Raw genomic sequence first — 25,838 nt, forward strand, 5'->3', positions numbered from 1 at the left:
CTGTCTGCAGCTGCAATCCTTCTCATTCCTTACAGACTGCAACTGCGTCCTTTGTTCAGAGAGTAAAAATATATGAAAATAATAAGTCTTTACAGTGGCCTGATGGAGAAACGTATACTTAAACACTGTGATGTCTGCCCCAAAACTTCATTGTTATTGTGTTTCTTAAACACTTAATATTACCAGCAGTGGTCTAATTGGGTGATACGATTAGACTTGAAGCCCTTAGCAGTATGAATACCAGAACTGTTGCATTGTGTGGACAGATTCACCACACAATAGATAAATACATAATGGCATTATATGATCCAAGTTATTCTAGTGTCACATGGCCTTTTCTCCTTATGTATACACTTGTTACCAGGAATTCTATCTTTATACACCTCAAGTTTGTCATTTTGGCCGTCGCCATCTTGATTTTTGGACGTCGCCATTGTGTTTTGTGTATTTTTTTCGTCTCCAGAAGTAATGGAACAAAATACAACCATTAGCATTGGCTTCACCTTTCAGAACTGTTGCCGCCAGGATTGTAAATTCAACTAGTAAATCCTAAATGTTGTTATGCTCTGTAACCAAATGTGCAAATGAAGCCGGGTGGTTCAGGCATGATCAGTCAAGCTGCCTGGCTATAAGGTTTTCCCACACTTTTGAAAGTTTTGTGCACTCTTGTGCACGGATCATCCAATTTGGTTCAAGATTATTGCTTGACTGCTTTCATTAGAACAGTCTGTGTCCCGACATGCCTGTGGAATGAGACAGTGGTCCATTGTGAGGGTGTTTGTAGCCGTCTCATTCCTAAGCTCTGATAACAGGTCGTGGAAGATGTGCCAGATATTACAAACGTACTTACTTAGGTACATGTTTGACTGTTTTCTTTGTTCGACCACATTACAACTACATTGCGTGTGTTGACCTGTCTGTTAAATATGAGAATAAGATTTTATGATTGTCAGATTTAAAATCCCCAAAAAAAGGTATTTCATTCATGATTTTAACATGACTGAAAGTCTATAGTCAGAGTAGGAGCTTGACAACGTCTGCATGACAACATACATACAGTTAGCAAGCTGTTGTAAAACATCATATTTATCTAATCAAATGTAACTTGGGGCCACTAGCTAACCCGCCCATCATATAAACCGCCAGTGAGTCATTGTAGCTAATGGAAGGGATGTGTTTGGATCTCAATTGGCAAAAAAAGATTTAATTTATGTATTTCTCCTTCTCGTTCTGCTCATCCTTATGTATTTCACTCAAGAAAGACATCTCATTAAAGTAGCTAAAAACACGTTTGCTTCGGTTTTACTAGGATATCATTTTTAATGTGATAATTGGCATGTAAACGCAATATGTGGATCCTTAAAGCCTAACAAATGCGTTGAATGCTTTTCCTAACTTTAAATATATTTTAAAAACTGTATTGTTTACGTCCATTTTTAAATAGATTTTTATAGACTTCTTCTTCCCTGCCTTTGCTGACGCATCTCTTGCTTTTTGCCACCACTGGCACCATAGACAGGAGCGTGTGTTATTATTGTGTGCTTGTGCGGATGCGCTTTTGTCCTTTCGCCATGAATGACATACAAACAAAACAGGATCACCACTCAAAAAACAAAATGTGCTTAATAGTGATACTGGTGGGTACAAACACAACTGCAAGTGGATATTTTGACTTGTAGATGACACTGCTGTTGATGGTCGGTGGAGGGATCACCAAAGTCATTGAGAAAAACCTCTGTGGACCACGGATGTCCTAATTTCATGGCAATTTTAATATATAAATAACATGGTTCACAAATTATTGGGCAAATCAATCACGATTCCTTCAGGCATATTGTATACATTACCTTTAGGTGGTGTATTGTTAAGTTGGGCTAGTGAACATCAGAGACAACCTCTGGCATCCAACTAGGGTGTCAACTTGCCACAAAAGCAGCTCAGGAATGCTACAGGCTGCACTACCCCCAGAGCCAGGAAGTCACACACACACACACGCACGCACATGCACACGCGCACACACACACACACACACGCGCACACATTCACATTCACACATTGCTTGTTGACTACTTTTATGTATGGATTGTGGTTTACATTGAGCCTCCATACCCCTCACTGACCCCACCCTGACCTTCCACCCGAGTGTTCATGGCCTCTGCCCACCGCTGCTGATTCTGTTGGAGTCATTGCATGTTTGTGGGACTTGCGTGCGCTTTTTAAACTGCATTTAGGAGAACAGATTGACCCCACATGCATGATCAAACACTTTGCAGTCAAACAGCCTTTGAACGTGACGCTTTTGCAGGAAGCCATTAAAAGCACTTAATTTACTCGACTACAAAGGTTGGCTCACCTGTTGGTGTGTTATTGGTGCGTCTGGTCAAGCATTGGAGCAGTTCATTTGCTGGTTAATCACATACAGTAAAAGTGGATGAATTCTGATGGGATGAAGCAACACACAGGATGGGAGGGACGCTTTGTTGTTCTGCTCTTACACTTATTTAGGCTCAGAGTTTATAGATCAGTAAAATGAAGCCTTAACCCACCATCAAAACAAACACGTCTCTTTTGGAGTTACTAGCAGGAATACAATGACCACTTCCATCTCAGCCACATGTCTATTTTGAAGCCTGGTCAGCTCTAAGTCATTTATACTTATTTTGTATGTGGGTTGGTGGCACCCTCTGTACGCCGCCTACAGTGGCAACTATAGAAAAGTGTCTCACTCATCATCACTGCTCGTAATCCCCGAGTTAAAACACCCATAAGCTTAGTTTTATGGGATCCTTGCAAATCTTCTAATCCACACCCACAGTTGTATATCCAATTATTCAGGCAGGATGAGGATGTGAAACCCTTTAACCAGTCTAGCTGCTCAGTTGTGGCGATAGCACATGGGCTCTGACAATTTGTCTGAGTGGGTTTGCTTTGCGTCTGCTTTGGATGCAGACTCTGCAGTGTCACATTGTACCAAAAGCCTCCTCTCCTCTCCTCTCCTCACTTCCTCCCTCCCTCCCTCTCTGTCCAAGTGACCTATTTAGCAGCAGCAGCAGAAGCATGGCGGGAGCGATCACAGAGGATATGCTCAGAGGGCGAAAAAATAGGAGGAGTGATCTTGAATGTAAAACACAGAAAAGAAGGCGAGAGTGTTATTGTGTCGCAGCGGGTGTAGTTTGAGTCAGAGTGGGATTCCTCCACCATTCCAGCGGGCATTAAAAGGCTGATTTGCATCCTTTGCATGCATCATATGAAGAAAAAAAAACATTGTTCTTTGTCGCCCTCTGTTGGTTAGAAATACATTGACGGTTTGACTGCAGCACAATGTCGTTTTCCCTCCAAAAGTTGTATCACTTTGAATGAGAAAGGGCAAAATGCTTTAGGTTGTGCAGGAAACATGCATTATTTTTTATTTTTGTTGTGCTGTATTTGTGTAACGGTAATATGTAAATATTCAATCAGTAGTTAAGGAACTGCATCTTTATTCGTCACACTGCAATCAGCATCCTATAAGTGCAAGTATGGAAGTATTATCAGCAAAATGTACTTTAGAATCTGCTATTATTATTATTATTAAGACTTTTTTTTCTATAAAAGGTCACTAAATTGTGGAAAAGATAGTTTTTTAGTCAGAAGCTAAAGATATAAAATGTTCTATCACAAAATCCAGCAAATCCTTTTATTTGGGAATATGGCATAATATTTGACATTTTGGTTGAAAAAATGATTAAAACTGCATATATATTATCAAAACATAACTCAAAACTGAGTAATTGACCAATTGTCTCAGTTCTAGTTTAGATATGAATGACAACCATTTCTCTTTCGGCTTATACAAAGTCAAAAACATCCTCACGGCATGTTAATCCCTTCTTTTCATCTCTTTCAGATCCTGTTTGATCAAGCTCAGCGGTCTGTAAAGCAGCAGTTGCACAACTTTGTGAAAGAGTGAGTAAACCTACAAGTTACGGTGCTTCAGTCAGGTATCTCCGCAGAACTTTAAGATGTTTAAAATATTCAACACAGTTAGAAAATAGCCAGAAGGTCCTGAACCTTCAAAGAGCAGCTGCACCCTTGTTACGAAAGCCTTTCATGTGCTTTTTAAATATTAAACAGAGTACAATCTTTTTCAGCCAGGATCTGTTGTCACAGACGTATCATGTACAATGCAGTGTAACCTCACGGCTACCTGTGATCTCATATTGACTTTGTTTTAGTGCTAAATACCAAAACCTGTAATTCTTCTCAACTGAAATGTAGTTTTTTTTTGTGATCCAGTGTGCAGTTACTGACGTCTCACTTCCTAACTATGTCTCTTAGGGATGTGCGGAAGTTCAAAGAGACCAAGAAACACTTCGACAGGGTGCGCGAGGACATGGAAATAGCTCAGGTGAAGAATGCTCAGGCGCCGAGGAACAAGCCCCACGAGGTGGAAGAGGCCGGCGGCACGCTCAGCATCACTCGCAAGTGTTTCCGTCACCTCGCTCTGGACTACGTCCTACAGGTTAGACAAAGTCTCTGGGAATACTCGTTTGAGAATAAACAGAATGTTCCTAATGGTACAGTTTAAAAAAAGGGAAAGGTCTAGAGTGCTCAGAAGAAACACGTTTTCCTGAAACAGTTGAAGTTGTGTATACAATAAGAGGAGGCCCAGATGAATGTGAAGTGATGAAGCAAAAGGCTTTTGACAGAAGCGATCTTGGCTATTAGTGAGTTTTACATCTGCTGTCTAGTCACCTAAGTAGCAGCCTTCAATATTGGATCATGAAATAGTGAATGTAAAACTATCGACACAACATGTTTTAAGCCTGGAGCAAAATCTGCATCATGAAAAATCATCCTGCTTCCTGTTTGCGATGTAAAGACAGAGTCCTGGATCTCTTTGATACTGAAGGAAAAGTCTGAATCTGATGAGTATGTGCACAAACAGAACTAGTTCATACGATGTGTCGTTCGACCTTTTCTGGAAGTGTTGGTACCCGTTTCAAAAGAGACCGCACATGACGGTGGATGGAAAAGCTGTCATCCGCCATAAAGACGCGGGTGATATTGGTTAAACGCGGGGATAACGACGGGCCTCTAGACGAACGTATTCGTAGTGTTGCACTCATTAATTCCCGTGAAAAGTGACATAAAGAGTTGTTTAAAGGATGAAACAAGTGAACAAACCCACCCAGCTGGCCATTCACAGCGTGAAGTGAGTGTACACCTCAGATTGTAGGTGTCTGATGGAGCGCACTGGCAGCGTGACAAGCCTGTTTTTTGCTTGGTATGTGGACGTCTGCTCTGCAGTACATGGATATTGAATACTGACACGGCTGTGAAGAGTGATTGCACACATTGTAAACACAGATTGTATCTGTATGTGTTTAATTTGAACTGAAATGGTGGTTTGTGGCAAATGTCTGCGATGGGAGGAGGGGCGAGCATTACTGTAAAACATTTGGATGATGTTCAAATCTGTTCATCTGTTCATATCCTTATAATGAATTAATTTACAGTCCCACTATACAGACTTATCCTGCCTGTACAATCGGGGAATGGCCGTGACGTGGCCCCTTTTTAGCCCGCAGTGATGTCCCCGTGCGTCCCCCTCTTCCTGTGTGACACATTCTCCTCTCTGTTCATCCGTTCATATGCAGCATGCAGTTTATTTAGTCCACAAGTTGTAACCTCCTACCCATGACCGCCCGGGGGGAACAAAGAGACTGATTCAGTGCGATCGCCGTGATGGCCGTGCCCTCTTTTCTATTCTTCATTCTGTCTGCCGGCAGCTTTCTCTCACTACTCTCAGACATGTTACCCTTTTGAGTCTTGATTGAAAGTGTCTCGAGGCAGAAAAGGTCAAAGCTGCGGGGAGATGTGCTATATGTATAAGTGACCTCCTAAATGTAGCACAACATGTTATTTAGGCTTGCGTTGTTTAAGTTACACAATGCAAAGGCTTTAACTCAGAAAATGCCAGACGGACTGTTTGTTTACGGCAGTGTGTGTTTTTTACTGGGACATGTGGAAGAATTCAGATCAGAGTAAAAGTACTAATATCACACTGACTGTTATAGATGCTGTCCCTACTTTAGACGACGGCTCCGTCGTGTTAACGATAGCTCAGCAGGCTAACAGCATAACGTTTTCATGTTATTTTCTCCATTAATTGGTTTGTTTGATTCTGAAATAAAGGTGTTAAATGCTGTCACATTTACCCAGAACACCATCACAATGTTCATGTCCAACCAACAGTCCACGCCTCAACATTAATAAAAGACATTATATTTTCTCTGTGAAAGTTTTCTGTGCAGAGATCTTGATGAGCAAAGTAACTAAAGCGGTCTCAAGTTACATCACATTTGTACAGTACTTTAACTACAGTACAGTATTTGAAAGAGTTAAACCAAATTACGGTTGGTGGTAAGAAAGGGCAAATATTGTCCACTAGATGGAGATATCTCATTAGCATGTGATGTTGTAGATAGCATCAAACAATAATCAATACTCCAGACAGTTGCATCTATTATTTACACATCGGTCTTTTTTTATCTGCAGATCAATGTCCTGCAGGCGAAGAAGAAATTTGAGATCCTAGATGCTGTGAGTCAATGCAGATACACACCAACACCCGCATCTTTGTGATATATTCCACATTTAAAAAAAAAGAAGAAAGGGTCATCTGCAGCGTCGTAGCACTTCATAATGTAAAAAATAACAAACGACAACTGCGTCTGTCCCACCCAGATGCTGTCGTTCATGAACGCCCAGTACTCGCTGTTCCAGCAGGGCTACAACCTGCTGGATGAGATCGACCCGTACATGAAGAAACTGGCTACTGAGGTGAGCAAAGCATCTTCATCTTCATCACCACCCATGTGCTCGGGCTCCATTTGAACTGGTTTGATCCCCTTGTGAGCTATCGACAAGACGCAGTTGCGTAATGCATCAGTTGCGCTTGTCGATTGATACGTTGGAGTTTTGATCAGATTTTAGGTGTGTTCCACCGAGTAAAAAGCTTCCTCTTCGCATTCAATGTAACGGATCCATTAGAGTTCAAACCAATATGTTCTGGGTTCGCAAACATGTTATTGTGGATTAACTTGTTTGTCACAGCAGGTTGTCTGCTGCAGGAGAATCGATGCTTCATTACCAAACACTGACCTAACTGGTAATTGGAAGCTAAGCCTGTGTTTGCAAGTGGAAACTGTTGCAGTCAGCTTCTCTGAATCCCCCTTTACCTCTCTGAGTGCCTTTCCTATCAGTAGTAGTCACTCTTCTGTACTATGTCTCAGTATCACCTCAAAATGGAGAGTTTCACAGGATGTACACTCGGCTGGATGTCCCTTCAGAAACACTGAACTTGTTGTTCTTTTTTCTGTATCTGTGACTTTCAGCTGGATCAGCTGGTGATTGATTCAGCCATGGAGAAGAGAGAAATGGAGCATAAACATGCAACCATTCAGCAGAGGGTGAGTTCCTACTTTTTTCTTTTTAGATCAACCATTAAAATGTTTTAAAGAATTATACCAAAAGAGCATTGGTTTAGAAGTCGCTGCGGGCTGTAATGTTAGTTGTAACATGTATTTGTATCCTTTTGCGTGCTGTCAAAATATGTTATACACCTTTTAACTAAAAGTGAGATTGTTGCGAGAGTGGATTGTGCACCAGATCAGATCTGTAGGAAACTCACTGCTAGCTGCAGTCACTAGGAACTCATTGTCTCATCACGGACAAGTGTTTGTTGAGGCTAACATGTAAATGAACTGAACTAATATGTTTTTATTTCTAAATCCAGCCATTTTCAGTGCATGTTGTGTTGATTTTATTAATAACATCATTAGGAATTACTGTCACATACTTCTGGGAAATACTGAATAAAATGTGATATAATAATTATAGATTATAGGCCGGTTTGGTTTTCCATTGTACTCATAATTATATTCTATGTGGTGTTTAAAAAGGTCTTTTAAAAGGTTTACATTTTTAATTCTGCAGAAACCCTGATATGAACTTCAGCATTTTCTTGCTCATAGGATCAAAAGTAGATTTGGGTCTTCAGATGCAAAAAAAAAAAAGGGGGGGGGGGGGGAAGTGAGACAAAGGTTTAATGCATAGGAGCATCGTCAGCACAATTTCAACTTGAGAGGAAGCTCTTCTACTTTTTTTTGTTTAGTGTGCAGGATTTCATTTTTTATACCTGACACTACTTCTTGGCAGGTTGATGCTGAGCTGTTAACTGAGAATCTAACAGGGTGTTAATGTGCTTACATCTCACCTCCAAGGATCCAGCCTGCCACATGGCCCAGTGCATCTGTTGTGACTGGGCAGGGATTAGACCTGGGCAGCTGGGAAGTGTTTGATTAATCCCTCCAAACAAAGTCCAGGCATTGATTTAAGCATTAGAATGAGGTGGAATTAAGTGCTTTTAAGAGATATTAATCTCACCGTTGTCTGCTGTAGATGGTCAGCACATTATCTTGTGTTGGTGCTGATAAGCAGGAGCCTCCGTGTGCTGTTAGTCCAGTAAAGTGCTGACCGCATGGTTTCAATGAATCCCTCTAACTTTGGGGATCCTCCTTTTTTCCACATGCACTATCAAGACTTAATTTTTTGCGTTTTTAGTGACAAATCTAAAATATTGGATGAATTCAAATAGGCTCCTTGGGTATATTATTAAATAACAAGATATAAATCTTGTTATTTAATAATTCAGAAAGCCTCATTTCCAGCGGGCCAGTGTCTGGCTCCTGTGTACCCCGGGTTCAGTGACCATCTGTCAGACAGCTCCGGTCAGCACTCTCCCTCCAGGCTCCGTGGTCTGTGCTGTGGATAGAGCCACGGGGAAGGGCCCGGTCACATGTGGGGCTCGTTATTGATCTGTTTTTGCCAGAGCTGTTGGACACTGAGCATCATGCACCTTCCATCACCAAGGGAACTGTACTGTAGTAGTAAATAAACAAGATCAGGGAGTTGAAGCCACAATCAAATCTAAATGGTAATGAAATATTGTGATGGTGGTTGATGTTTTTTGTGGGCATCTTCATCGCTGGTTGACCAGTAAGGAGGATAATCAGAGGTGCATTGAAGCTGCAAGATGATTGTATTATCCCCTCCTAAACTAGCATGGTGGTTCTAACGCTGTATGTTTCTCTTCTTCTGCTCGCATGTTTCCAATGCCTCCATCTCCTCTCAGACCCTCATGCAGGTGAGTGCTGCTACATTTGTTTTCTCATTTGACTTTCATCCTTGGTTTCGTGTGTTGGGGGACGGGGCGGTGCAGCAGAGCTCACTGTATTAGCACAAGGCATTTACAAACCCCTTTGAAGGTTTCTTCAAGCTGTAGTCGGACTTCATAAGCCTTGGGGGCAAGCTGAAGTAACTCCTGAATCATTTATTTAACAAACCAATTAGAAACACAGGTCTTAAGTTTGAATAGCCTGTCTGTTACATCGTCTATTTACAGTCAAGCGTTGTACTTCTACACTATTCAATTACCTGTACTTATTTTCATTTTATGCTATTTTTCTATTCCACTTCATTTATTTTACAACATTCAACCAATGAATTCTAATGTATTATGCCACCACGCATTATATGAAGTACTTAAAACTAGCCATAAAAAAAAGTGAGAAACACATGCATCAATAATTATAATCATATATATATATATATATATATATATATATATATATATATATATATATATATATATATATATATATATATATATATACCTCTTCACCCTCTGCCTCTTGAATAGGGATAAATGCATTGGCCTGAAATGGATAACAATGTAATTGTTGTTTTGACTCTATATATTTACTTTCTGAATCTGAAATATTACATGGATTTTAGATTCATTCATGCACAAAATTGTGGCATGTCATTGCATCTTTTTGTTCTTTATTCACCACTGCTTTTACAACAGCGTGGCCTACTTTGTTATTCTTCTCTACTTCCTTTCTTGTTTCTTTTCCTCTCCATCACATCGAGCATGTGCAATAAGCCTTGTGTAAACTTACACAAGGCAAAGGGGCAGCCTTTTCTCCGTACAGGCAGGAGAGCAGGAAGGGAGTTAAAGTGCTGCAGCTGTCACTGCTGCAGGCTCTGCGCACGGTGCAGCAGAACACATCTAAATGCCAGAGCCATTCATTTTTAACTTCAGATTTAATGGAGAAGTCCTGTTCAAGGCGGTCGGCTCCTCCCGCTATTCTATATTCCTGCCTTTACATCAGCAGCACAGAGCTGCATGCTGCCCTCCACTTGATTTGTTTCTACTGTTTGAAACTCCAGATGGGTGTTGTCGTAGAAACATGATTTGCATGGTGTTTTCTATGATATACGCTCTACATCTTAACACGGATATAAACATCCAGGAGATACATAGTGAAGGCACACACAGTGCACAAATAAATGTATATACACAATTTAAGTACATATACGAATAGTTTTGAAAGATTTAGGGCTGCAACTAACACATATTTTCACTATCAATTAATCGGCTTATTATTTTCTTGATTAATGGGTTTGTCTGTAAAATAGTTATGGTAATTTCCAGTAGCCCAAGAGATGTATTCGAGTTCCTAGATTTATTCAGCAAGCAGTCAGAATATTTTTTCCCCTGTGAAAGGTTATTTTTGGGGAGTTTTTCCTGATCCGATGTGAGGTCCTGGGACAGGGATGTCGTATGTGTGCAGATAGTAAAGCAGATTGTAATTTGTGATATTGGGCTATACAAAATAAACTGAATTGAAATATTTAGTTTAATATCATATAAGACAATTCAATTAAATGTGTTAAATAATTTTGGGTTGGAAAGTTTCACAAGGCTTTGATTGTTAGATGGAAGTCATTTTATACAGTTATATAAGTGATGTGAAGTAAAAAAATAAATAAAATGCTCTCCCTATTTGAAATGGCTACATTGGGGAATAACATCATCAGATGAATATTGGATCCACGAGAGTCTTAGCTTTACAGCCATACCCAATGTATGCAATTCCACGACTGTTTTGGGATACCAGTTTGCAGATACCATTTTTAGAATTGGACGGGAATAACACATCCAAGCCCAAACTTTATTATCATTATAAAGCGGGCATGTCTGTAATGGGGATACTTGTGGGAACCCATAGAACCTATTTGATTTACCTATCTTGAGGTTAGAGGTCAAGGGGCACCTGTGAAAATGGTCATGCCAGTTTTTCCCTCGACAAACTTTCTCCTAGCATATCGAGCCAGCATGACACGGTTGGTACCAACCGTCATATGAGATTACCTTCACAGCCTGGACGCTGGTGTGCTCAAGGAGTTGAGGAGTTAAAGCATTAACTTGAGGCTCTCTGATCCCCCACATTTTGAGCTTTTTGTTGTTGAATAAATCACAGAAGACGGTGGACTGTTCATTGCCTCTTATGACCAACGTCTAGCAAACTTGATACTTTTTGGGGCTTTTGTAATTATGTCAACTAGGCCTTTTGAGGATTAGTTGAATGGCAGGCCGGTATTTTCGTCAAGAAGGCGCAAAGCCAGTCTTTAATAGATGAAAGCTTGGAGAGAGAGCTGGTTGCGATGCACGGAAGGATCCTGCAGACGATAAACAAACGCATCGTAGCAATCTGAGTGATCGGCTCCCCATTTGGCGTCGGCGCTCTGCAGCAATGGCCTGTGGGTCGACCAGAGCAGTGCACAGCAGGTGGCTTGAGCATCGGGACATGTTGTCTGCGTCATCCAGCGTTTCTGCTGCTCCACACACAACAATTTGCTTACTTGCTTCCAAACATTTGGAAGTCGCTGTTTCCCAGCTCGCTCAATAATTCACAGATGTTCATTTTCTGTCTCTGTGACGTTGCATCATTAAAAATAGATGCTCTTTGTCGTGGGCTTGAGAGATTGCAGAGTACCACCCAGTGCACATCTTGTTTCAGTGTTGCCTCGCTTGTTTTAGATGTTGTATTTAAAGAAGAGAGGAATCTCAGCTGAAGGTAAGCGGCATTGACTACAGATTTTAAACTTGAATTGCAGCTGTGAGTAGAGCGGAGACCGTAAATCGAGCCCTGAGTAGTGTTTGCTTGGTGATGTGAGCAGCCTGCCAGATAGATTCCCCTCCGGGTCAACAGGGCACTGAGACTCCCTCCTTCTTCAGCGGGGGAGGTGTGTTTAGGGAGTTGTAGAACTGAAGCGGAGCCAGACACAGTGTGAAAGCAGCCTGCTTGTGTTTGGGTCGAGAGCAGCTACAGTAACATGTAGTGTAGTCCGCTATTCTTCCTCAGTGCCCTGCCACGAAGACATTGGCAGCTGTATGGTAATTTGTCCTAATCCTCGAGGCTCACAGGGCAACAGGCAGGTGGCTCGAGTGGAGGGCTCACATGTCAGTGTTGGAATTACGCGCCGCACTGCAGCGACATCACGACGCGTTAACCTCCGCAGTGAGAGAGTAAAGGAGCCTATTTTTAAATATATATATTTTTTGGTGCTTTTCAATGTTGTTGGAGTGCACTGAACGTTTCAAAATGAAGATCTTTTGCCGGTGGGAGGACCACAGTTTGGTGGGTTGATTTGCATTAAATTGCCTGTTTATTACTCTCATCCTTTAATCTTGGTGTTATTATCTTTGTGATTTAATTGTTGTCATGCCAAGTTTTGTAATCTGTGTGGCTGTACTGCTGTAACAGTGAGTAGTTGTACTACTGTAATTGTTTTCTACCACAACCTACTCCCAAGCAACTTTCCTCGGCTCATTAAAATCTGAAACTGTTTCGGGGGTCCCAGGTGTAATGCTCAATGACGCATGTGTACATTTTTAATAAGTGTTATCTAATTCACTACAGTGGATGGTGCAGAGGAAAATGCAGTCATGCGGACAAAAAGGTTGCATTTTTGTGCAGTATTAGACTATTTACTTGATTTAATTGATTTAATTGTTTTTTTCATTATTAATAGATGGATGATTAATTTTGTGTAAAGGTTATGAAGATATTTACAGCTTGATTTTGATCAAGGTGTAAATATAATATATTTCTAAATGCAACATTTCCCATCCAATCTTATAGTTAAAAAAAATCTATATCGTTGTATCTCCTTCCATTTGTATTTAGTGGTTTCTAACGTTGTCATTTTAAGAATGTTTTAATGCATTATTAAAGTGGTGTTTTAAGATTTTGGGCCCCCTTTTGAATTGTTCGTTACAAACTTGTAATTGATGAAGGAACACAACAAAAACACCACACTTATGTGTGCTGAAATTTAAGCAAGTAAAAAGCAGCGAGTCGTTCTGTCATTCAAACATTAAACTGCTGTACGTACACACACCCTGTTATATAACAGGAGAGTAAATTAAATTCAGTTTTATTTGGGTCACTCCAGTAGACACTTTCATATATCCTCGGATACGTTGATATTTCTCTGCATTTTAAGTGTGCAGCCTAAATTGACTCTGCAGAGAACACATGGTCTTTTCTCAGGGCTGTATGCATGTGATGTTTCAATAAAACTACAGATAACTTAATGTTCTGTCCCGACTTCATATTATATTACCTCTAAAATGTAGCTAATTAGTCGTCTCGGGACATACTGTGTCGTTCTTCCCTTCCTATACATTAAACACTGCTGCTTTTTGTGCTTCCCAAACACCTTTAATTTAGGAACGACTCTTCTCTAATACATGTGTACCACTTTCCGTTAGCTTGCATTAAAGTGCTACATGTCATGTTGTAAGTCAAGAAAAGGTTGGAGGCTAATTTCCCACGAATCATACTCTGTTTATGTAATAATTTACGTCACACTAGTATCTGTTGAGTTACGAAATGCCACAGTGTGCCACACGGGAAAAATGACATGCAACTCCTCTGCATACATGGACCAACACGTGACGTTTCTACATGATCGCACAGTGCATGATTTGGTTGGTGATGGACTGTATGTACAGTACACTCACATTTACTGCTACTGGTATTATAGAAACAGCACACATGCAACCGCATCAGCAGAGAAAAGGCGTTTGTTTCCTGTCTGACAATGAATAGGTTTGAATAGAGTCCTGCCAACAATAAGCTGGCGTGTCATCCTTTTCTATGATAGCCAGGGTTAATTTAGGGGTCTTATGTCTCTCTTTCTCTTCTCTTTCAGGACTTTTCCTATGACGACTCCAAGGTGGAGTTTAATGTGGATTCTCCTAACGGTGTGGTGATGGAGGGCTACTTGTTCAAGAGGGCCAGCAATGCCTTCAAGACCTGGAACAGGTAAAAATAAACCTCAAAATACTGCAATGTAAACACTGTAGTATGCACAAGGAATTGATGGAGAACCCTTACAGTACATAGTATAAACGACTCAAAAAAAATAATAATAATACTTTATTAAATTAAAGAAATTAAAAATAGAAATTAAAGAAATTTGGTAGATGATTTGTGTATCTGCGTAAAAAAAGGCACTTGTCTTTGAGTCATAACTTCATAAGCATATTTTTAGACTGCGCTTAGAAATCATAACAAAGGTGCTTTTTCCAGTACTAGTGTAAATCCATGAGCACGATGCAAACAATAACTGCTACTTTGGCAGAATATATTTGGCTCAAGTTGTAGCCCACAGCTGACTCACTGACTCCATGGCAACGTTCTACTTCCTGTTGACAAGCAGGCGGTTGGGGTTGACGTCAGACTATGAATACCTCTCCTATACAGAAATAATTATATGAAATATAATATAAATAGAAGAGAATACCATTAAATAGAAATATACATTTTACAGTATTTCTGCAATATTTGTAATAATATTGTTCTGTTATTGCTACGAATAATATCATGCAATGTAATATAATATGTATAAGAGTGTATAGTATAAGCATTTTCCTCTGTTTCTCATTTACTGGCAGCCTATTTCTGTCCCGCCCGTCGGTGATGCTGTGATGTGAAGCGATGTAATAAATTCTGACATGGTCACGATGTTGTGATGCCAAAAGCTAAACCCATTGCACTCGATGCTTGTGATTCACCGTTGCTCCATTAAAGATTGGAAGGATATCCATCTTTTGATAACTTCTTTATCTCCCCCCCTCTCCAGACGGTGGTTTTCCATACAGAACAGTCAGCTGGTCTATCAGAAGAAGCTGAAGGCAAGTCCATATATCTTGGAGCTGTTAGCTTCCCCTGGGGTAAAGTGGGCTCTAAGAGGTTAAGTGCAACTTTAATGGAAGGATGGCTTGAATGTTTTTTAACGTTACGGCGATCTTCTCTGAATTCCTTCAGCACTCACCCGATGCCGTGTTTGTGAGTGAAGAGATTTCTGCTGAAGAGTGAAGACATTTCTGCTGAAATCCGAGTACTTAATGTGGAGCACACAGTGTTGCTTGTTGACACTGTGTGTAAATAACGAATGGTCACGTACTCACGAGGCTTTCAATTGCCAGGAAAGAAAATCTTATCGAGTAGGAGCTAACGTTTTATTTTTTGTGTCGTGTTTAGGTTCTTTTTTTTTTTATAAGCAAAGAAAAGATAAGTTGTTTGTGTTCTCGCAGGACTCCCTGACGGTGGTGGTGGAAGACCTCCGTCTGTGCTCTGTTAAACCGTGTGAGGACATCGAGAGGAGGTTCTGCTTCGAGGTCCTGTCCCCCTCCAAGTAAGACTTCACTATTCAATGGATTGACATGACATTTGGTTCAGAAATGCATGTTCCTCACTTTCTAATATCTGCATTGATCCCTTCACTTTTCATCTTGGATCTTCATCACGTCCAAGTTTTAAATTGTCTAATATTAAAATTATTATTATTATTATTATTATTTTGGTTTCTTCAAATACCTTCAAAACTAAGGACATTTCCGTCAGACTCTGTACTTTGTATTTACTGCTGATTAGCAAATTGAAGCATGCTAACTCGGGCTGTAACGACGAGCACGACACGTTGTTCATAACGTTGACATTCAAATTCTAAATCAACATTTGAGCATCTTTCCTTTTCATTTTGGCATGCCTGTTTATTCTGTTTGAACACCGTATTTCTGCACAGCTGCAGATACAAATTAAGCAACACAAATATTATTAGTACTATACTAATTGTAGGATAAGATTCCAGTAGTGGCTGCGTGGGACTGTTTCCGAATTTCCAATAATTCCAGACCACGGCGGTCACGCAGCAATCAGACGCCACCATAAAATACATTTATACAGGCACAATAACAATATAACAATAATTGCAATTTTTTAGGGTGATGAAGTCATTGAATATGACGACAGACATTCAAAGCTTCACTCGAAAACCTCAAAAGAAGCTTTGAATGTAAAAAACATTACAATTGGGCTTCCAAACTAAGATGGGGTGAACATGGCATATATTAAACCAGTGTTAACATTGTAACTCTGTAGTGGGATAGCATGCTAATGTTAGCATTCAGTTCAAAGGTACGCTGCATACAAGTAAAGCCTCACAGAGCTGTGAGCATCTTTGGAGACTTGTATCTTCTTTTAATTCTTTATTTGTACTTGGGTAAATCCTTGCAGCCCTTTTTTGGGTTATGCTGTGTAAGCACAGTTCTATTTAGTTCATTCATTATTGTTGTGGTTGTTTTTTTTTAATCGTTCTAAAAAGATGAACAATATATCTGAATATATGTAAATATATGGACATGCAGAAGGATACTTTCCTCTTGACCTACATTGCTTGTTTAGCATTTCACACTAGATTATGCAGATCTCTACAGATGGTACAGTATGATTTATAACACTACTTTGATGTGTCTGTTTTACAGGAGCTGTATGCTTCAGGCTGAGTCTGAGAAGCTAAGACAGGCGTGGATTCATGCAGTTCAAGCTAGCATTGCGTCGGCCTACAGAGAAAGCCCAGACACATACTATATAGAGGTACGGCACAGGTCTGGGTCATAAAGCATGTACAAATGCATGTACTAAAGCTTGTTTATGTCATCTTATTGCATTGTTGCAGTGGTGGATAGTTAAGTACAATTACTCAAGTACTGTACTCAAGTATGACTATGAGGTACTTTATTAGAGTATTTCCATTTTATGCTTGATTTACTTGACAGTTATTTTGCAACCTTTACACCGAACATGTATGGATATAAAAAATGTATTGTTAGAACTCAAAATAACTGGTATAAAAAAGATTTTAAAATTAGCTCCACCAAGACTTACTATGACACCAAAGCAATAGTTGGACATTGAGGGAAAGAAACTTATCGGCTTTCTTGCAGAGAGTTCGATGAGAGGATTCATACCAATTTTATGTCTGGATGTTAAATATGAAGTTACAACAAGCAGATGGTTAGTTTAGCTTAGCTTAGAATAAAGACTGGAGACAGTGGGAAACAGCTAGCCTGGCTCTGTCCAACTGTAAAAACATTATCTGGCTATCAACATGTTGAAAGCTGAATAATTGACACGTAATAACTTGTTTGTTTAATCCATGCAAGAAACGTGTAAAAACGGCTTTATGGATTATGCAAGACGTTTATTTGTAATAGATTATTGAATAGTGTGAAATTCCGTACTGTTATCTAAACACATTTTTGTGATCCTCATGCATGTTTTATGATGTGTTCATTATTAGCACCTGGACAGAACGGCCTCTCCATCCACTAGCAGTATCGATTCGGCCAGCGAGCCGCGGGAGCGCAGCGTGCGAGGGGAGACCATCCTGCAGCGGATCCAGAGTCAGCCGGGGAACGAGCAGTGCTGCGACTGTGGCCAGGCCGACCCTCGCTGGGCCTCAATCAATCTGGGCATCCTGCTGTGTATCGAGTGCTCTGGCATCCACAGGTAGAGGCTCAAAAAAACCTTTCTATCTTTCAAATTTCTGTAAAAAAAGAAAATCTAAGAGCAATCTCGATTTTGCCAAATAAGCCTAAGATTAACTCAACGGCACGTGTAATTTGAGTCCTTTAAGTCTGCGACTGTAACAATGAAATATCGGCCTGTTTTCATCGAAGTGAGCTGGTTCCGTGAATTTTTTGCAATTCGTTAACATTTGTCTTGATTCAAGAGCAGATACCATATATTCTGTCTTCTTTTAAGAATTCTTGAAATAAGTTGATTTCTATCAGAAGCAGGGTGAAATAAACTATAGTTGCAATTTAAAGAAAGTATTCCTTTACAGCTAGTATGGGTTAAATGCAGAGGTCAAATTTCATGTATGTCCTTTTAAAAAAGAAAAGAAAAGAAATGCAAGTTGTATATTGGATCTCTGTTGTTTTAAAAATGTTTTCTAGTGTCAAACATGCATACAGTGAATGTGTACAGTGAAGTTCAAACATTAAAGTTAAGTACAAAAACAAGCAAAGAACCGCGTGTACGGAAACTTGAATTCATCTTCCACCACTGCCAATGTTTCTGTACACCTACTGGCACTGAAGACAGGAAGTGGTGCCAACTGTCTGTTACTTTGGCCTTTCATTGTGCTGTTAAAGTCTCCAAACACACACACACACAGACACACATACATACACACACTGCTGAAGGGATTAAAGTGTGGAACACTGCTTATTGGATCAGGCTTTGATTGAGAGTTTTCACTAGGGGAGGAGGGGAGTGAGAAGATAAAGACGAGCTGCAGAGCTGAGGTACACGCACAGTGAACAAGCCACTGAATAGTTTAATTCAGAGTCAGATCCTGGTGAACTTCCTCAACCAGATCTCATGTTCGATTACGTCAAATTCATTTGTCTTCAAGCTTCCGGATGAAAAAAAAAAAATCCCTTCCGGAGTTGTGTGTCTTATTTTGAAGTCGCAATTATCACTGCTGATGTAATCGCAAACCTCATCCCTGTGTGTGTGTGTGTGTGTGTGTGTGCGTGCGTGCGTGTGTGCGTGCGTGTGTCCTCGCTTGTTGAATATTCATGTTCCCTTTCGGGGCTCATCCTCTCACAGTGAGTTCAGACGTCGTGTTACAATGCAGGGCAACAAAGAGGAGAAACACAGCATCAGTGTTTTGCTATTTTCTAATGTGCCCCTGTTGCCTAGATTCCAGACAGCTCCATCAGTGGAACTTGGTGATTTGCATGATATTAGGAGCTGCTCCTCATTTCCCTCTTATGACGTTAGATCCTTGCAGCTCTTCAAAGCAGCTGGTCACCAAACAACGCCATAATGGATGATCGTTTATAAATCTTCTTCTCTCCTGTTCAAAGAATATAAACTCTTGTTTTCTTTGTGGGGTGGGCGGCCATCTGTTGCCTTATAATTACAACAAAGTACCTTGCGGATTAATAAAGTAACTATCTATCGCTTTCAATTGTTTGACTGCACAATCCAAACACAGCCAATGTTTTATTTTTATTATTTATCTTTGTTGTCGTTGCAGGAGTCTCGGAGTTCACTGTTCGAAGGTTCGCTCACTCACACTGGACTCATGGGAACCAGAATTATTAAAGGTAAAGTTTGTTTCAGCAGGGCCCGTATTTGATTAAAACGCTACAGCCAGGAGACATTTAGCTTAGCTTAGCATACAGACTGGAAGCAGAAAATATAACTGAGCTAAAAGAGAATTTTCCCAAACTGTCCAGTCTCAGTGGAGACCATTAATCTCATGTCTCTTTGTCTTTGTAGTTGATGTGTGAGCTTGGAAACAATGTCATTAACCACATCTATGAAGGCTCGTACCAAGAACAAGGTCTAAAGAAACCATTACCGTCCAATTCAAGGTAGGAATTTAATAAATATGGCTCAATCAAATAAAATACCTTTTGAGTATTGCAAGTCTCTCATATGTTATATGGTCTATTGCAGGCAGGAGAAGGAGGCTTGGATCAAGGCAAAGTACGTGGAGAAGAAATTCCTGAAGAAGCTGGGCTCAACGGAGATACTCATCAATGGAGAGAGGAAGTCGGGGCGGCGGTGGAGCGTAAAGAAGTGTCGGCGACACAACAGCGCCACCATGGTACCTAAAACACGTCGAAGGTACCGACAAGAGCCTGGAACCACCTCCCCGTCCACCCTCTCCTCAGGTACGTTACTGGATCTCTGTCCGGACTTGTGTGTCTGTCAGGGATGGAGCTTCCTCGTGGTGTGGTTAATTTACGAAGGATGCCGTATCTCCTTGCTCAATTTGTATGAAATTTATAGAATTGAATGTGAGCTTTGTTGGTATTCATCAGAAGTTTTCCAACTGTAAGTTGAATGTGATTCAGGGATGGAAAGACTTTAAATGCAAAGATAAGCTGAAAACGTCAGGTGCATGCCGGTGTTCTGACAACAAAAGTTAGTTATTGTAGTTTACTATGCTTATTTAACCAGTTTTCTGACAGCCAGCAGTTGGAGCTGCAGCAGAGGCGGTGTCACGCAGCTCAGGGAGGCTATTAAATGTTATACTGCTTTTAGTCATATCTTGGTCAAATACGAACACATAGATGTGATACATATACATAATTGTCCCTGAAGTCCATCATGAATAAACGTCCATGAATTTGCACAGAAATCAAAGGGCAAAGAGGATACTTCAGTATCAAAGTGATCCAATCTGAGATGTCTCTCCATGCATGAGTTCATCACAAACAGGGACTTCTAATAGCTAATTTGGCATTCTTTTAAGCCAATTTCCCCAAATTGAACAACTAGTAGTAACTTACTGAATGTAAAGCTATACGATGACTATTTGTGGACATAACTTCAGAACTGGGTAGGTTATAGGTTGATAGGTTTTTCAGGTTATTAGTGATTGTTTTAGGATAAATTGGAAGTCTAATGCTGTGACTTAAATGTAATGTTGAGAAGTAAGTGGCACAAACTAGGGCTATGTATAAATAATAGTCCAACAACTGTGCTCCAACATATTAGACCAAATACCTTTTCTTTGTTTGTCTCACAGCAGCTGCTAAGTTCAGACGAGACTCCCTGTTTTGTCCTGATGAGCTGGACTCTCTCTTCTCCTACTTTGACACAGGATCTGGGCCTCGAAGTAAGCGACTCATTATTTTGACCGTTCCCAAAGAAAACTGTCAATGTATTCACTGTTCACAGCAGGCAACTCCCAGGCCTTTCATTATAGACTGTAAGATGCTTGAAACAAGTCTCTGTTTTGCATGATTCTGTGCCTTTTTGAACAATACTGATCAGCCGGAAAGAGACAGCGGTAACTAATGTGTCCATGCTCTGGCCTCTCCCGGTCCGGCAGGCCTAAGCAGTGACAGCGGGTTAGGAGGCAGCACAGATGGAAGCACGGACATCCTGGTGTTTGGTTCAGTGGTGGATAGCGTCACAGAGGGTAAGTCAGACGGTCCCTTGGGTATTATGTACAGCACAGTGGGAAATTAATTGCACGGCTCAAGTTCTCTGTCTCTTTACGCTGTTCTCAGAGTGCGAGGTGTCGGAGGACTCGAGCGGTGAAGCTGAGCTGGAAGTCGAGCCGGAGACATCGGACCCGGAGGACATAAGGGACCTTCATCCCGGAGCACTGCTCTGCAAGGCCTCGAAAGCCCGCAACCTGCCTGTCATGGCTGGAGCACTAGCCCACGGGGCAGATGTCAATTTGGTCAACGATGAGGACGAAGGAAAGACGCCCCTCATACAGGCCGTGAGCGGGGTGAGTCAGTCGAGTGAGCGGAGCCAGAAATGAGTCGCGTCGGAGGCATCCAATTTGTGCATCGCATTTATTGTTTTAGTAACACAATAAAAAAGACTTGAAGACATGAAGGGCTGTTATGAGCAACTTCTTAACCTGTGGAAACAGTTGTTTGAAGTCTGGAGGATCTTTATCAAGTCTGTGACGATTCCTTAATGATGTCATAGTGATGTCATCAGGTTTATCTCCGCTTGGGATGAAAGTCTTTTTGGAACTTGACCCATACTAGAGACTAAAAGATTTTTAGGTTTTTGTACTGAAGTGACATCTGTAGTGTAACACTACATCATTATGTAAAGTTATTCTAGATAAAAAATGTCTGTCATTTTTATTTGACCATTCTATCTATTTTTATAATTAATCTTCGACGCGTAATAACACTTTTAAAACCGACAGAGAGCAGCAAGTAGAAAATCATTGTTTCTGCGTCTGTTACAGCGACTTGAAACACACATGTAAAGTGCTCTTGTTATTTAGTTCACGCTGAGGTTGCAGAGAGTCGGTCTAAATCCGCCACAGATCCTCACTCACGTAGACAAAATAATATAGGCAAAAATAATCCAAGCAAAGCTCCGTGGCAAATTCAATTTTAATTAAAGCCTACTAAGTAGAATAAATCAAATAGATTAATTGTTTCACTTAATCAACTGTAGGTGAACTGCAGCTGGGAAGGTGACAATGTCCACTTTTGAATACCCCTTTCTGCCAAAAATTAATAGCAGTATTTCATTGACAGTGTCATGGTATTGTTTTATTTCAGGGTTCGTTGATTGCTTGCGAGTTCCTGCTGCAGAACGCTGCTGACGTCAACCAAAGGGATGCGAGAGGGAGGGGCCCCTTGCATCATGCCACATATCTGGGACACACTGGGTGAGTCACGAGGCAGAAAGATGCTGTATACCGCGGGCTGTAATATTTGTAACCGCATCTCACATACAGTATTTTTTCCATTTCCATAAAACGTGCTTTGTTGAAGACCTAATGGACTTCATGCAAGAACCACTTGCACAACGTTGTGGCATTCACCAATGTTGTTGTACTTAAAAAAATCTTCTCTTCTGCCTCACTTGACAAGGGAAAAATACCTGCTTTGTATAACAATTATAGTGCCTTTAATCAAAAATAGTATGATAATCAAAGCAACTAAAATAAGATATATACATTTTCTGTTTGCTGATCAGTTTTTTTGGCATTAATGATTTTATAGGCCTTTTTCAGTACAGCAACCTATACAGTTCATTATTTGCCTATCCTATTTATATCCTACATCATAGGATATAATATTATATTGTCTAATATCTCTAATGTGACTTGACCACCTGCCATGTTTTTATAGCATCTAACTTCATGTCAAATCATTCCCTTATTATGTCTGTAATATTACATTATTGCTGCTGTAGCTTATTTTTCATATTATCTCATATTCTGACACGGCGATCAATTTTCTTTTTTTCAGCTCATTCTTTTTTTTTTTGCTATTTGGGAACATTTTTGTGACTGAAACCTGCTCACCAACAGAGCGGCGCAGACAGCCTTACATGGCAGGTTTAGGGAGAATTGATTGTGCTCATGAACAAATCTTATAAACGTGCACATCCTCATGAACAGCTGACATTCATTCAGTTGAATGTAGCGATTTACGACCAGTTTTTTTGACGTTAAAAGAGTTTTGTGCCATCCGGCTTGGAGCAAAAAAAGTAAGAGAGATTTAGGACGAGGATATAAAAATGTTCTGGCATGAGGCCCCTTGTCTGCGACTGCCTCTTCTTTGTCAGTGAGCTAGACGTATGAAGCACCGACCTCTGAAAATGACAATCTGATTAGATGTGCGTTTGCTGTAATTGACCCTTGTTTCTCTGGTATTTTCAGGCAGGTGTGTTTATTCCTAAAACGGGGAGCTACACAGAATGACGGGGATGAGGATGGCCAGGACCCTTTGAGTATAGCTGTGCAGCAAGCCAATGCAGATATAGTCACACTGTATGTTCATTTGTGTACATACTTTCCATACAGTTTTTAATTCATTCTCCAGCTTTGATGAATTTTTAATACCATTTCCTTCTTTCCTAAAGGCTGCGTCTGGCTAGGATGAATGAGGAGATGCGGGAGTCGGAGGGACCTTTTGGACAGCCAGGTCATTACCCAATCAGCAGCCCCACTGAGCAGCAGTATAAGAGATGCATTCAGGAGTTTATCTGTCTCAATATAGCAGAGTGCTAGAAGTTTAAAATACAGTAAGATCAGTGCAGGGGGTGCCACTACACACATGACTGACTGGTAGAGACGAGTCGGGGAGGGCTTCAAACGTGTTTCCTCCACTTGTTTTCTCACCACCAAAATAACTTATTCTCTAAATCAGAAAGATCAGAATAATGAATCTCCCCAGCACAGTCTGCTGACTTGATACCAAAGCAGTCAGCTCCTCACTCAGGATCACACAATAACTCCGTATTAACCTCCTAATGATGTCAGATTTCACCTGCTGATGATGAGCTTCGTCAGGCGCTGGTCAGTCAGCAGAAATCACTGCCAGTGAAGGTTAGCCACTCACACCTTTCATAGATTATCCAGTAGTGCTATTGTGAAGCAATCAATTGAGTATTCAGGAACAACTTTGCCCTTTTTTATTTTGAGGTTTTTGAGGGTACAGGGTGCTCTGAACCAAAGACCAGCCACAGCTCATTTGTCCCAACAATTCTACATTTAAGTTCATCGTGAGACAATATAATTGATAATTTAGAAAGAGTTATTTGGGGCACTGTTCCGGAAGTAAAAGTCCCCTTAATTTTTTCCTATAGACAATGTTACTTTACTTTTTCTACGGCTTGGATCGGCATGAAACTCTCCTGATTTAAATCATTAGTACGGAAGAATAAAAACTGCATGAAAGGTTGAAGATACAAGAGCCTGTGTAAATAAAAACGTTGTCAGTCCCACAGTTTCAGAAAGGAACATCCAATCACTGAGCTTTAATTCAGATTTTATAATTTGCAAACTCACTTATTTTCCGGGTCACTCTTAGAGAAATCCAGCAGCTATGGTGAACTCTTTTGTTCCCAACATTCACAACCAAGTTCAACAAGGTCATGCCATCCATACTAACCCTAAAGGAGAAACATTTAAAATGGGAATTATTACTTCCGGAACCAGCAGATCCCACTTGGGAACTCTCCACAGTATTTGTAGAACAGATGAGTCGGGTGATTAATGCCAAATTGTTGTGTACAGGGTGGTGCAGCCAATTGCCTGTTTATGGTCAATTAAATTTGAGCTTTTTTAATGACCGGTGGATCTGTTGTCCGTACACTTCTGGTAAAATGGCCGTGGAGCTCTTGTATTTAAACAGAGTCGTAAGAGGAAACTGTGAGGCTGCGATAACTGTGACTGAGAGTAAATGATCACAGAATAAGTATAATTTCTCTGTATTGATCGTGAGATTGATCAAGTAAAGCTTTTATGTTTGATTAAAAGCTAAATTATGCACTTTTTCTTACCAACATTGATTTAGTTTTTGCTCTTATATCGTCGTACTTCCCCTCTTTTTGATATTTTTTTTTTGTGGAAAAATAATACGTTTGAATGCTTTTGTTTTTATTTATGATGAAACTTCCAGAGCAATAGTGCAATGATTATTTCAGTACAGATAATCTGTATTTTTTGTATTATGTTTAACAGCAATGCAGATGATATTTTTTTAAGCTGGATATATTTTGTTAGATTTCATTTGCCGAGCACTCGCACACATATAGCGCCAGTATTATATTCTCATTATGAGAAAGAGAGCCAATTCTCCAAAGTTTCATGATATATAATCTCTTGGAGTAATTCTGCAGTACAAACTGCAGTAGAAGATGGACTTTTCTTTTATAAATCACAATAACCCAACATGTATTACTGCGTATAGAGTATTTGTATGTTAAAATGTTTATTTATGGTATTCTAATGTATCACAACTAGGCCAATATTATATTTGTTCTTTGTTTATAGTGCATGGGTGGCTGTCTTCTTCAGCCCTGTTTCTTTTGGTTACTTCTGTGCCCAGTGTATGTGAATATTTGACATTTAGTATTGTTAAATAATGTTGATATCCATGTTATATACTGACAAAAAAATTCATGGTATGACATCCATGACAGAAATGACAAACTGAACACCCACTGTCTTTCATTGGCTGGTTAGTGCAAAAAGCTTGATGACAAACCCTTGATGACAATGAAAATGGCGACCTGGCTGCTGCCCAAAACTGTATCTAATGATCCTGTTTATGCCCTAAAATAATATCAGGT

General features: G+C 40.2%; 1 protein-coding gene across 1 annotated transcript in view; it reads left to right on the plus strand.

Moving 5' to 3' along the window:
• Positions 1-25,838, plus strand: part of acap3a (ArfGAP with coiled-coil, ankyrin repeat and PH domains 3a) — a 62,012-nt gene that overhangs the window by 32,906 nt on the left and 3,268 nt on the right. Inside the window, exons 5-24 of the mRNA XM_034536480.1 lie at positions 3,887-3,945; positions 4,318-4,501; positions 6,541-6,585; positions 6,730-6,825; positions 7,380-7,454; positions 9,179-9,190; positions 14,113-14,225; positions 15,046-15,097; positions 15,500-15,600; positions 16,730-16,841; positions 17,548-17,756; positions 19,297-19,366; positions 19,542-19,636; positions 19,722-19,939; positions 20,800-20,889; positions 21,106-21,195; positions 21,287-21,513; positions 22,313-22,422; positions 23,422-23,532; positions 23,625-23,686. Coding sequence (XP_034392371.1) covers positions 3,887-3,945; positions 4,318-4,501; positions 6,541-6,585; positions 6,730-6,825; positions 7,380-7,454; positions 9,179-9,190; positions 14,113-14,225; positions 15,046-15,097; positions 15,500-15,600; positions 16,730-16,841; positions 17,548-17,756; positions 19,297-19,366; positions 19,542-19,636; positions 19,722-19,939; positions 20,800-20,889; positions 21,106-21,195; positions 21,287-21,513; positions 22,313-22,422; positions 23,422-23,532; positions 23,625-23,686 — 2,131 coding nt within the window. The remainder of the gene's footprint in view (positions 1-3,886; positions 3,946-4,317; positions 4,502-6,540; positions 6,586-6,729; positions 6,826-7,379; positions 7,455-9,178; positions 9,191-14,112; positions 14,226-15,045; positions 15,098-15,499; positions 15,601-16,729; positions 16,842-17,547; positions 17,757-19,296; positions 19,367-19,541; positions 19,637-19,721; positions 19,940-20,799; positions 20,890-21,105; positions 21,196-21,286; positions 21,514-22,312; positions 22,423-23,421; positions 23,533-23,624; positions 23,687-25,838) is intronic.

Source organism: Cyclopterus lumpus, chromosome 7 (assembly GCF_009769545.1).
Source record: "Cyclopterus lumpus isolate fCycLum1 chromosome 7, fCycLum1.pri, whole genome shotgun sequence".
NCBI lineage: Eukaryota > Metazoa > Chordata > Actinopteri > Perciformes > Cyclopteridae > Cyclopterus > Cyclopterus lumpus.